At 44.6% G+C, this 13605-nt stretch overlaps 1 protein-coding gene across 2 annotated transcripts in view; it reads right to left on the reverse strand.

Moving 5' to 3' along the window:
- Window positions 1-13605, reverse strand: part of EXT1 (exostosin glycosyltransferase 1) — a 404130-nt gene that overhangs the window by 24705 nt on the left and 365820 nt on the right. For both annotated transcript variants that reach the window (XM_040354883.1, XM_040354882.1), the window contains one exon: window positions 12542-12637. In XM_040354883.1, the coding sequence (XP_040210817.1) occupies window positions 12542-12637 (96 nt within the window). The remainder of the gene's footprint in view (window positions 1-12541; window positions 12638-13605) is intronic.

The raw sequence follows: 13605 nt of genomic DNA on the forward strand, positions 1-13605 counted from the left end.
CACGAGGACCTTGTCTTAGGGCTGTTAGTAAAAAAGGTTATTTTCATGGAGATTTTTTCCCCCCAAGAGTTCTGTAATAGTCATCATGTTTGACTGCATATTAAGAAGTGTTCACTGACTTTGATAGGGCATCACCTGGATTATAACATCAACATCGCTGCTTGGCTATATGCCGCCGGAGAACAGCAGTAAATTAAATTAAAAGCTAAAGGAATGGAATTTATTTTCCTAAATGAAACATCACTATTATTATAAAACTGCCATGTTTTTTATTTATTTTTGACCTTTTTTTTGGATATCAGTGCTGCTGTCCTTTCTGCAGCCTCCTTTCGGCCACTTCCTGTCTATATGCACTCTCTCCGGTGTCAGCGGCACTTTGCTGCTCTGAAACTGCTTCCTAATCTCAGCCTATGCCTGCCAAATTTGTGTGCACTAAGGGCCAGATTCAGGTACAAATGCGGCGGCGTAACGTATCGTCTTTACGTTACACCGCCGCAAGTTTTTCTCGTAAGTGCTTGATTCACAAAGCACTTGAGTATAAACTTGCGGCGGAAAAAAGTAAAGACGTCCGGCGCAAGCCCGCCTAATTCAAATGGGGGGGGGGGAACCATTTAAATTAGGCGCGCTCCCGCGCCGAACGTTCTGCGCATGCTCCGTTAGTAAATTTCCCGATGTGCTTTGCGCGAAATTACGCGCCCCGACGTGTTTGTGAATGGCGACGTGCGTAACGTACTTACGCCGGAAAAAAAAAAATTGGACGCGGGAACGACGGCCATACTTTAACATGGCTTGTGTAAAGTTAAGCCATGAAAAAGATTGCTTAACTTTGCGACGGGAAAAAACGACGTAACGCACGCGAGTAGCTTAGTGGATCGCCGTAAAAGCTAATTTGCATACCCGACGCTGGAAAACGACGCAAACTCCACCCAGCGGCGGCCGAAGGATTGCAGCCTAAGATCCGAAGGCGTACAAAGCCGTAAGCCTGTCGGATCTTAGCCAAATGCCGTTGTATCTTGTTTGTGAACCACAAATTAAGATTACAACGCAGCAAATTTGAAAATACGCCGGAGTATCAGTAGATACTCCGGCGTATTTCTTCTGTGAATCTGGCCCATAGTACCTACTTATCTCCATCAGAGGTGCATGCAACAGCATGATGATGTAGGAGCACAACTGAGGCAGTTGTCATCCAAAAAAACAGAAGTGCCTGAATAAGGTCCTTCATTGGCAGGAAAGTTACGGATTTAAAAGGATTAAAAAAACAACTTTTGAAATGAATGTGCTAAGCTTATATATATATTGGTGATGAGGTTTCGATTTATTTTTACATTTTCAGCTCATCACCTGTCAAATGTAAAGAAAAGCAATAAAGTCTAGGAGGCCTCCCTTAAAACCAATATATAGTTATTTGTATAGATTCTTTCACTGGTGTAGTCAGGACATAACAAATAAAATAAGCTTAGTCCGAATTACTGCGCTTGGAGAATAGGGCAAATGTGTATTAAATGCGGATTCAGAAAAGCATCAGTGTACACCCAAGCCGTGCACAACCATTCACTATGGCTGGCTGATATGCCACTTGCGACTCCCCGGGTGAAGAAAGCCGCCATCATTTTATTCTAAGCTTATTAAAAGCCTCAAATCGTTGATGTACAGAAAGAATATAAAAACACAAGTTTATGGACTTGCAAAATTAAAATAAAACAAACTTAAAACCATGGTCTTCCTTGAAATGGCTGTGATACCGTTATTGTTATCTTGCCTTTATGTTGGTAGGAATAGAATATATAAGATATGGACCGTGTTAGAAAGGAGCAGTGGACTTGCCTGTAAAATGTCTCAACAATGCTGCAGTATTGAAGGGTAAAAAAAGAAAAAAACTTCAAACACTTATCTCCTCATTAGGAACGGGTCTGAGCTAGGGTGCCAACATCTGTGGCCAAGCAGGCTGCACCTTGTGTGATTAGCAGCCAAAAAGCCTGTAAAAGTGGCCTAGGGGTGTGGGAAGATGATTCAAACATTGACCTGTTTCTCGAAGGGCTGACTTTATTTGTCCCTGAGCCAGAATGTTCCAATAAGCCTATTTATTCTTAACCTTTACTCAGAACTTCTCATATGAGCTAAAGAGCTCATTATAACCATTATGTTGTTTTCAATACAAAATATAAACCAGTGAGCAGTTATAAGAGAATCGCACACTGGGTCCCTCTTCGTTATTTTTATTTGCAGCCTTAAAACTAACCTGACCAACTCCATCCCACCAAACACTCTCCCTCCTGTAAAGGTATAAATATCACTCAAGGCTCAGACTGTGTTATATTGATCTTTGTTTGTACAAGCTACCAAGTTTTGTTTTTTTACCCTACCTACCTTGTCTCCAAGTTTTCATAAAACATGGTAAAGCTGGTCTCTGCTTACACAACTCATAAGATGCTGGAATCAATCTGCCTACCTATTACAATGCATAAAGCCGAACACAAGGAAAACTGCCAAAAACAATGCAAAAATACATATGTAAGAGGTGCTCAACTTCATTAACCGGTTAAAAACCGGACTATTATGCAGGTTCCCTTTTTGCAATTTGGCACTGCGTCGCTTTAACGGACAATTGCGCGGTCGTGCGATGTGGCTCCCAAACAAAATTGGCGTATTTTTTTTCACACAAATGGAGCTTTTTTTTTGGTGGTATTTGATCACCTCTGCGGTTTTAATTTTTTGCGCTATAAACAAAAATAGAGTGGCAATTTTGAAAAAAATTCAATCATTTTTACTTTTTGCTATAATAAATATCCCCAAAAAAATATATAAAAAAAATATTTTTTTTCCTCAGTTTAGGCCGATGCGTATTCTTCTACCTATTTTTGATAAAAAATAAATAAAAAAAAACGCAATAAGCGTTTATCGATTGGTTTATGCAAAATTTATAGCGTTTACAAAATAGGCGATAGTTTTATGGCATTTTAATTGATATATATATTTTTTTACTACTAATGGCGGCGATCAGCATTTTTTTCGTGACTGCGACATTATGGCAAACACATCGGACACTTTTGACACATTTTTGGGACCATGCAATTTTCACAGCGAAAAGTGCTATAAAAATGCACTGATTATTGTGAAAATGACAATGGCAGTGAATGGGGTTAACCACAAGGGGGCGCTGTAGGGTTAAGTGTGACCTTGTGTGTGTTTCTTACTGTAGGGGGGCGGGGCTGGACGTGTGACATCAGTGATCGTCGTTCCCTATATCAGGGAACAGACGATCACTGACACTGCCACAGAGAAGAACGGGGAAGGTTTGTTTACACTCACCTCTCCCCGTTCTTCAGCTCCTGTGACCGATCGCGGGACCACCCGCGGCGATCGGGTCGGTGGGTCCCGCGGTCAGGAGCTTAGGACCGAGTCGTGAGCGCGCCACCGACGGGGACCCACGGCTGGGCTCTTAAAGAGGACATATATATACGTCCATGTGCCCAGCCGTGCCATTCTGTCTATGTATATAGTCGAGCAGCGGTCCTTAGGTGGTTAAGATTCACATTTATGTCCACTCATTTCCTAGATTTTACACAGCCCACCAGAGACCCGGATTTTTTTTTGGGCTGCAGTTAAGAGGAGCTCCAGTCTTGAAAAAAAACTAAAGTCAGCAGATACAAATACTGTAGCTGATGACTTTAATATAAGGGACACTAAAGGCCCGTACACACGATTGGATATTCCGACAACAATTGTCCAACGGACATGTTTTGTCAGAAAATCCAACCGTCTGTATGCTCCATCGGACAATTGTTGTTGGAATTTCCGACAACAAATGTTGGCTGTGCATGCTCTCAAATAGTCAGACAACAAATGTGTTCCGTCGGATTATCTGATCGTGTGTACACAAATGCGTCGGACTAAAAGTCCAAACACAAATGCTCCAAACCAATGCTAAACATCAGACAATAATAGCAGAAGTTGCCCAAAGGGTGGCGGTAAAGAGCTGAAAAAAACACGTGGTTTGGTGTATGATGTTATCTGCAAATGTTCTGCCGTCTGTATACTTAACAAGTTTACGGCCAATGCCCCTTCGGACAAAAATCCACGGATTTGTCCGATGGAAGCCTGATCGTGTGTATGAGGCTTTAGGGTTCCCATGACGTTGGCACCCCAAGCTGATTCGTTAATTGGCTTCAGGTGCGGGCACCACCAATTGTGATTAAGGGAAAGTCGAACTGTGCTTTCTGAATAGTCCAGCTGCCTTCTGGGACCTGTGTTCCCCCACCCAGAAGGCAGTGGGAGGGGCCGGAAATGTCACAGATCGCTGAGCGGGTAAAAAAAAGATCCCTGGGACCTGTGACATGCCTAGGAGATCAGAGCGGAAGTTGGAGCAGGTACCTGTCAAAACTAGGTACCGCCCCCCTTTCCTACTCTAAAAATGACATACTGAATATAGGAGAAGAGGGGGGGAGGAGGAGCTCAAGCGGAACTTCCTCTTTTGGATGAAATTCTGCTTTAATGAGCTCACACCAATCCAGCGCTGCGCACCAATCCAGCGCCGCTCCCCTCACTTCCTGTTTTGACAAGAGGGTCCTGCTGTTGTCAAACTCCAGTGAGGAAGGAAAAGGACGAAAAAACTCTGGATAGCCGCACTCCAAAATAACTAAAATAAAGTTGGTCTTTTTATTCAAATGCACATGCATTCACCGCAAACAACAGTTACAGAAATGGCCGACGCGTTTCACGCTGTACTTCAGCGCTTAGTCATGGCCATGACTATAATTAGCATCGCCGGCACCCTGGTGGTTCAACAACCCTTAATGATACACGAGGCTCACCTGGAGCGGTGAAAGATTTGTCTCCAGTGAGGAAGGAGATGGGGCCTGGCTGTGGAGACACAGCCTAGTTCCGGTGATCTTCCGTGCTTGTTCCAGCTATCTTGGAAGTTCCAGCGCATGCGCAATCTGATGTGCTGAGACAGTTCCAGCTAACGGGAAAGTTCCTACAAGGACTGCGCAGGCGCAAACTTGCTGACGGAAATCTCCGAACCTCGGCCGGCATCCAGGGCGACGTGGATTTCGAGGTAAGTGGCCAGTCTGCCTCACGTCCTCGCTTCGCTCGGACGGCTTGCTCGGCCTCCTGGCTCTTTTTTTAACATCCTCCAATCCATGGGGATGTTAAAGAATGAGCCTGGATGCCGGGCGAGGTTCGGAGATTTCCGTCGGGAAGTTTGCACCTGCGCAGTCAGTGAAGGAACTTCCCCGTTAGGGGAACATTGAGGACAAGTCACCGGAGCGCACATGAATGGGTGCTTCCTTACCATATGGCTTACTAAAGGAGGGAGAAGCTGACAGCGCTATCAGAGGACGGCCAGATTAGGAGGAAAGTGACCTTTTCTGTGCAATATGATAGCACAGAGCAAGTATAACAATTGTTATTAATAGAGAACACGAAAAAAAGACTTTAGTATCACTTTAAGCTAACAAATGGTTTAACGAGGGGATTGAATAGAAAACCCCTTTAAGAGTCCAACAGCGTGCACCCCTTAGAGCAGCAAGAAAACATCCAGGCTCCATTTATTAGCGTGGAGAATTGACCAGATGGCTGGCAGAGTGACAGACAGCCTGTCACTCCATCTCAGCCCTGTAATCATCAAGTGAAGCTTTCTACTAAAATGGATTTCAGGACATGTCTCGCCTGGAGATGCTGTTGACAAATGTATCCATCCCAGCCAAGACAGGAATCAGAAGTAAGATTGAGATTTATTGGAAAGAAGATACTAAATTCTGCATTTCTTTCTAATCACGGCCGACCAAGACTATTTATGATCTAGAGTGGAAGGGGAAACACTTGAAATAAAACAAATGGTAACTGCACACCATCAGATAAACAGATGCTATAGGAGGCCATGGTGCTGCAAAGGGGACTGCAGCGATTTGCATTTTTATGCCGATTCCAGACATTCTTTCGCATACTACTAAAGTAGTACCATGAAATAATGCCAATGTTCCTAAATCTACTTCATTAAAACCCATATAATAAAAATATCAAATAATAACCATGTGTGTGAAAACCCAAATTCCATTCTCATATCGTAACAGAGTGTTGCCATCAAATGCAGGGCTTTTAATTTAAAATCGCAAAGCAGCTCAAATGCATGCAAAAAGGCTGGGTGTTCCCTGACTTGCTTCCCTAGTAGAACATGCCGCAATCAAACGCAAAGCTAAGAGGGGTCAAACAACCTCAGAATGGTCATCCAAACCATCTGGGGAAGATGGGAATCTGTTGAACTACGTTTGATTTGCATTTCAAACACAAGTATACAACACCCTCTTTCCTCTGGTCATGAAGAGCTTACAAGATAGCTTTTTTTTAAATTTTAGATGTAAGTTTAGGGTCAAAAACAACTTTCCAGGTTCTTATTGCTGTATGCACCCATTTTTCTTGGTCTCCAACAATCCAAATGTTTAGTTTGTTACTGAACAGGTATAGAGGGAAACCCTACTAGTGGAAAACCAGCCTCATCAGGTGACAACTATTTAAGAGGGGATATCCCCTCACTTCCTGGTGTGTCTCTGGAAACTGGAAGTGAAACCTCTCATGGCCATTTGGCTCTGAACCACTGGCCTGTGGCCCCGTTCTCCAGAGCCTTCAGCCAATCGCAGATCCTTTAACACATAGTGCCTCCCAGCTACCAGAAAAGCCCACAGTATCCGTATCCCCAGACCTCATGGGCGCTCACCCTCCACAGTGTCAGAAACAACCCCCAAGCCTGCTTCAGAGCCCCAAGCCCCCTATAGTGCCCCAAGCCCTCCAACAAGACCATTCCACAGTACCCCCCAAGGTCTCACAGTCCCCTACCCACTCCAGAACACAGTGCCACCCAGCCCCATCTAGTGTGTTTCAGCTTTTCAATACCCATACTTTCATTCTGCGAGTATACACTTTAATTTTTACTGTTTGAGCATGGAAGGTTTTAGAAGAATTTCCTGGGCCCTGGACTCAAAACGCCATGACATTTTTTTTTAGTAAACTCTTATCTTCTCGGCCCAAAAAATCACGCTAACCTGAGGGCTGGGCCACAGCGTATTGTTTTTTGAGAGGAAATGATTTGTACCGTAGGGTATTTCACCATTTTCACCAACAGTTGGCAAATTAACAGGCAGTGAAAGTGGAACTAAACCTCCTATCTTTTTCAGACAAGAAAGCCATCTTGGCCTCTGTTTGATATGAACTGCCATGATGCTAAACATGTGATCAGTTATGACACCAGACTTGATTGGTTTGAGCGTTGGTTTGAGAGCAAATGGGACCGTTACATTCCCGGCATGTGCTGGAATTCAACTGTTTTTTGAAACTGTTAATTTGACGGGTTTAGTCCTGCTTTAACCTGAATGCAAAATTACAGTAGTTTACTTTTAAACATAGAGTAGCTTTAAATACATTCAAAACATGTGGGCAGAGTGGCTTCAAACACTTCAGAGTGGTGCCGAATTGGGTATTTTACTGTTGTTTTTTTTTTGGACTAGAAAAAATATTTTAATCTTTAAGGATTGTAATATGCAATGTTTTGAAATTGGCTTCAATATTTTTCTGTGGATGTAGTTGTGTATTCAGATGTTTTTGTCTTTATTTTGCTTTTGTCATATTTGTAGGAAAATGTTCTATATGGTATAAAATAAAATAAACTTTGGCTTTAATACAATTTAAAGATAAGTCACAAAAATAAAACATGGCTTTTGTATACTGTGTAAGCCTGGGGGGCTGCCATTTTGAATAATTTAAAACCCAAGAGATAGAGATGCGTCAGGATCTGGGCATGCATGTACGTCAATGCCTAGAATTCTGATTAAAAGACTACATTTTGAAAGTGAAGGATTCTTTTGAATGCTGAACTTTCACCCGACACAAAATATGAAATTTAGAATACAAGAAGAAAGGGCCTGAAAATGGGGTCCTACAGCTTGAATACAAATGAGCCTGCAGTGGGCTGCTGACCATCGGCTGTCTGTATACTTGCAGGCAAATTGTGCCTGTGTGCTGGTTAATGCCAGGCAGAGTGGCACCTTCGTTAAAGGGAAGATACAGCATACGAGCCCATGCCTGGCTGCACACAAGAGGCTTGTTTGTAGAGAAAACAGCATGAAGGTCAGTCCTTACACAAGGTGAGGAGGCAATTGCTTCAGAATCTTAAAAAGATCACATTGCCTGCAAAGCTTAAAAGAAGAATATCGGAGAGGACGCAGCCTAGCAGAAACTCTTTGGATGATGTTTACTGGCGATTCCAAGCAGAAACTGTTAGCTGACAGTTTAAACGGCGACTATGATGTTTGTGTCTCCATGGCGTGCTAAACTGCATCTTTGCTTGTCTGGGAAGTAAAGCCTGGGGACTTCTCTATTCTATGTTAATACCTGCAGCAGTGCATTGAAGGCATACTCTGCATCTACCAGTAACCCAATCTAGGCCTGCACAAAAACAAACACCTAAGCGTCCTTGTTCCCAACTCCACCCTCTGTCTTTCTCAGAGAGGCAGAGTACACAACATGGAATTATTTGACAAGAGGTTTCATTATCATCTTCTGTAAAAGTGCTCCATCATGTCAGTAGTTCACCAATGTTTTGGGGGGGAGGGGAGTACGGGAAGGGGGAAGAAGGAGGAGACAGGGAAGGGGAAGGAGGAGGAGACGGAAGGGGGGAGGAAGGAGGAGACGGGAAGGGGAAGAAGGAGGAGACGGGAAGGGGGAAGAAGGGAGGGACGGGAAGGGGGAAGAAGGAGGAGACGGGAAGGGGGAAGAAGGAGAGACGGGAAGGGGGAAGAAGGAGGGAGACGGAGGGGGAGGAAGGAAGGAGACGGAGGGGGAGGAAGGAGAGACGGAGGGGGAGGAAGGAGAGACGGGATAGGGGGAGGAAGGAGGAGACGGGAAGGGGGAGGAAGGAGGAGACGGGAAGGGGGAGGAAGGAGGAGACGGGAAGGGGGGAAGAAGGAGGAGACGGGAAGGGGGAGAAGGAGGAGACGGGAAGGGGGAAGAAGGAGGAGACGGGAAGGGGGAAGAAGGAGGAGACGGGAAGGGGGAAGAAGGAGGAGACGGGAAGGGGGAAGGAGGAGACGGGAAGGGGAAGAAGGAGGAGACGGGAAGGGGGAAGAAGGAGGAGACGGGAAGGGGGAAGAAGGAGGAGACGGGAAGAGGGAAGAAGGAGGAGACGGGAAGGGGGAGGAAGGAGGAGACGGGAAGGGGGAGGAAGGAGGAGACGGGAAGGGGGAGGAAGGAGGAGACGGGAAGGGGGAGGAAGGAGGAGACGGAAAGGGGGAAGGAGGAGGGACGGAAAAGGGGGAAGAAGGAGGGAGACGGAAAGGGGGAAGAAGGAGGAGACGGGATAGGGGGAAGAAGGAGGAGACGGGAAGGGGGAAGAAGGAGGAGACGGGAAGGGGGAAGAAGGAGGAGACGGGAAGGGGAAGAGGAGGAGACGGGAAGGGGAAGAAGGAGGAGACGGGAAGGGGAAGAAGGAGGAGACGGGAAGGGAGAAGAAGGAGGAGACGGGAAGGGAGAAGGAGGAGACGGGAAGGAGGAGACGGGATGGCAGAAGGAGGAGGAGACGGGAAGGGGGAAGGAAAAAAAGGTGAAAGGGGAAGTAAAAAAGGTGAAAGGGGGAAGGGGAAGACAAGGTGAGGAGAAGGTAAATATTCCCTTGAAGTGAGTATAGCGCTTTATGGAGGATACTGCCTCTTGTTAAAATTAAATAAATAACCCTGGCCATGAATAATAAGGGTAAAGGCCCTTCTCCCCAGTTGGGGAAAGCACTAGAAGTCTAAGCTTAGAATCATTTTAAATTTATTTTTCTTCTTGAATAGTAACAAAAAGGGCTAGGGGGTGTAATATCCAATATGATACCTTATCGTGAACCTGAGCTGTTCTGTGCAGAACAAGGTACCGTAAAACCTTGGTTTGCAAGCATAATTCGTTCCAGAAACATGCTTGTAATCCAAAGCACTTGTATATCAAAGCATGTTTTTTACAGAGAAGAGAGGCACCTCCTAAGTGTAGCAATAAGTTGTTAAATGTTGTACCTTCATCAAATGTAACCATATTGCTACACTTAGAGGCTCCTCTCTTCTTTTTTATACTCAGTTGTGACATGACGCTACTCTTATATCAAGGCAAATTTTATTAAAACATTTTGCTTGTCTTACAAAAGACTCTCAAACCAAGGTTTTACTGTAAATGGTTAAGTTGCCTCATCTCTCCCATATTGCTGCTTTGGCTTTGCAAGCAAAGCACAGGTTCTCTTTAAGGGTCAGATACACAGGTAGGCATTTCTGAAGTTTGTAAAATATTTTTATGAAATGCAGTGTTTCAATTTTAAAGTGGTATTAAACCCATAACCAAAAAATGTATTACATTGCAGATCATCAACCCTTTGATGTTGGTGGCTGCATTGCTTTTTTCCCTTCTGTTCTCACCTGGTGATCTGACCAAAAACATACTTCCTGTATTAGAATGTCTACACTCTGAATTAAGGCACAACAGAGACGCCTTTGGAGAGCAGCATTATCAATCTGGGGGAGGAAAGTGCTAGATCAGTGGTTCTCAACCTTTCTAGGGCCGTGACCCCTTGAAAAAAAATTCCAAGTTGTGTGGACCCCTAATAGTAAAATTATTTTCGTAGGGTGGGTTGTCAGCACCCAAGGCAAGACAAGTAATTTGCGCCCCTAACCCGCGGACATTTAGCGCTCCCTGAGTTCCTTTCACTCGTACAGTATTAAAACCCCTTATGGTACATTTTAGGATGTACCACGCGTTCTCTTTGTTCTCCTTTCTTTCCCTTTTATCTCTCTCTCCTAATATCTTGTCCCCCCCCATCCCTCTCTATAGCCATCTTTCTTGTTCTTTCTCTCCCTTTTTCTTTGTTCCTCCCCCTCTTTTCCTCTCCCTTCCATGTCTTCTCTATTTGTATTTCTTCTCTTACTCCTTGGTGGGGGGAATGGGATGAGTGGTAGTGCTGGGGGGAGTTCTGATCAGCCAACTTAGGTGCTCTTGATCAAGGTCATCTGCTGATCTGTGAACTGTAGTGGAGACTTTTAATGGCAACTATAATTACAGGTAGTGTTACTCACTGTCTCCGACTTTGCGGTGTCTCATAGCAGTGACACCTATGCCGAAATCAGGAGATAGGGTCTCCTCCAGCCCCTCCCACTTCACATTCCTCACCAGTCAGCTGAACTCTAGTCTCTGCCCCCCAGCCATGCCGTGAACAGCCCAGACGGGCAGCCACAGGCTCCAAGGACAGCCCCTGCTGTGCGGCAGCAAAAAGGCGGGCAGAGCGATGCGGGCTTCAGGAACAGCCCAGGATTCGGTGACCCCTGGAAAATCATCATTCGACCCCCAAGGGGATCCCGACCCCCAGGTTGAGAACCACTGTGTTAGATGGACTAATAGAGTTAAGTAGATTAACAAATTGATGCCAAACTCCAGCTAAAATGTTATCAGTTACAGCAACAGATTGGTTCCTTTTGGGACAAAAGTTTTACAAAAATAAATATCACCAGGCAAGGCCCCCTTCTGGATTGCCAGGTAACAGGATAAACTGGCAGAAATGACCCATGTAGATAATAGAGGAAGAATATAGCAGACATGATACACACCTGGGTACTTTGTATTGAGAAAAAAAAAAAAATGCAGCCAACGCATCTAAGAATTGGTAAACTGCAATATAATAGTGTTTGCTTTGGGTTTAATACCACTTTCATTTCACACTCACAACAAACTTCAAACTGATCTGAAATGACCATGTGCAGTTTGTACACCTTCAAATGCAGTCATTCTTTTATAGTTTAAATTAAAAGAATGTACTAATTTGTGGTCAATAGAGGGAGGTAGAGAGCCAAGGTGTTCACCCAAATATTTTTCCAGCAGACTAGACTGTAGGTATTCAATTTTCAGCCAAGAAATGTGTGCATCAGCACATACCTCACCTCTCTATACATTTATATTACATATTAGCATAAAAAGATCACCTGGGTAACACTGAGCCGAACATATGTATTTTGCAAATAGTTTTTGAAATCTGCAATATCTTGATAGCGGTTTAACACCTACCATATAAAGTTTCCTTCTCCAACATTCTCCGGGCCCCTTAAATATAAACTCGTGGGTCACTTTAAGCCCACGTTCACACCGGTGCGATCTGGTAGTTCCAAATCGCATGACAAGTCACACCCCTTTGTTGGCAACTCAAGTTGCAGCAACTTTAAAAAAAAATCCTGCACTACTTTTTGCCGATTTTATTGCAGCTTGCATAGACTACTGCTAAACAGACGCAAGCCGCAACAAAATCTGGGAGGTGCAAATCGCACTGACCTACAGCTTTGAAATCACACATAAGTAGCGCAATTTCAAAGCCGCACCAGTGTGAACCAGGGCTTAATGGCAGATTATTTGGAGGTCAGGGATCAGATGTCCACAATACTTTTGTCCGCTCACAAATCTGTGTTGTCAGTTTCCATTGATAAGACGAAGCTTACGACTTTACAAATAAAAAAAAAGCCAAGTAGCAGGTCTGTCTCACCTTGCTCTCCCCTTCAATAACGATGACTGGCACGGCAGTGGCAGGCCAGCGGTGCTTGGCAGGGAGCGGCTTGTCACAGTTCCACAAGACTATGATCTGAAGAGAGAAACAAAAAACACAATCCAGCATCAGCAACCTTCCATCAGACAAATATCTTAGTGTTAAAGCTGAACTTTTACCAGCCAAAGGATTTGTATTTCTGTCCATTCAATACTGAGATTTACACAGCTCTGCTACATGGCACATCCATGTCTAAAAAGCAAAACACCTAATTTTTGTCTGCCGCAGTTCAGTAACTGTTACAGGTCTTGTCTTGTCTGCCCCCCCCCCCCCCCCCCCACCCAAGCCTGTAACTAGACTCTGAAAGGAGAAGCAGCACTCGGATAAGCTTTTCTCTCCTTCACTCTGCCCTCTCCTACCATTAGCATACCCTTTGCACTGGCCCTTTGTGCTGCTTATCCATTTCCCAGTCTGAGCTGATACCTTGATACTCAAACTGCTTGCATTAAAGTGGTAGTAAACTCTACCACTTTTTTTGCAGTGTTCTGCTATAGTGTGCTAGTATTCACTGCGTACTAAAACACTGTAGCAGACTTGGCTTTAAAAATGGAGTCACCGCTGCCGGCACACCCATCTCTGCCTGGGTTTTCCTATTGGGTTTGCACTCTTGAGCAGTTTGGCTGGGCGGGTCTCTATGGCATCACCTCTGTGCATGTGCGTCAACATCGCAGCATGGCGCTGTGCATTCATGGCACACTCATGAAGGCAGAGCATCCCTGCACATGTGCAGTGAGGTCATTGGCCAGAGCTGATGTGAATATCTCAGAAGCCGCACGTTTAGGAGATATTCAGCGAACCTACATGTAAGACTTATTATACAAGCTTACCTGTAGGTACAACTTTTAAACTTTTAGTCCAGTGTAGACAGAGAGGAACAAACAAGCTTTGTAGGCACCTGACATACTCCTGATTAACCAACAATGACATAGTTTGTAAGGATGCCAGTGGCTTGCCCGCACGGTGCCCAAAGTAGCAAAGCTGCAAAAATAAATACCTGTGGCTTG

This window comes from Rana temporaria, chromosome 5 (genome assembly GCF_905171775.1).
Source record: "Rana temporaria chromosome 5, aRanTem1.1, whole genome shotgun sequence".
Taxonomy (NCBI): Eukaryota; Metazoa; Chordata; class Amphibia; order Anura; family Ranidae; genus Rana; species Rana temporaria.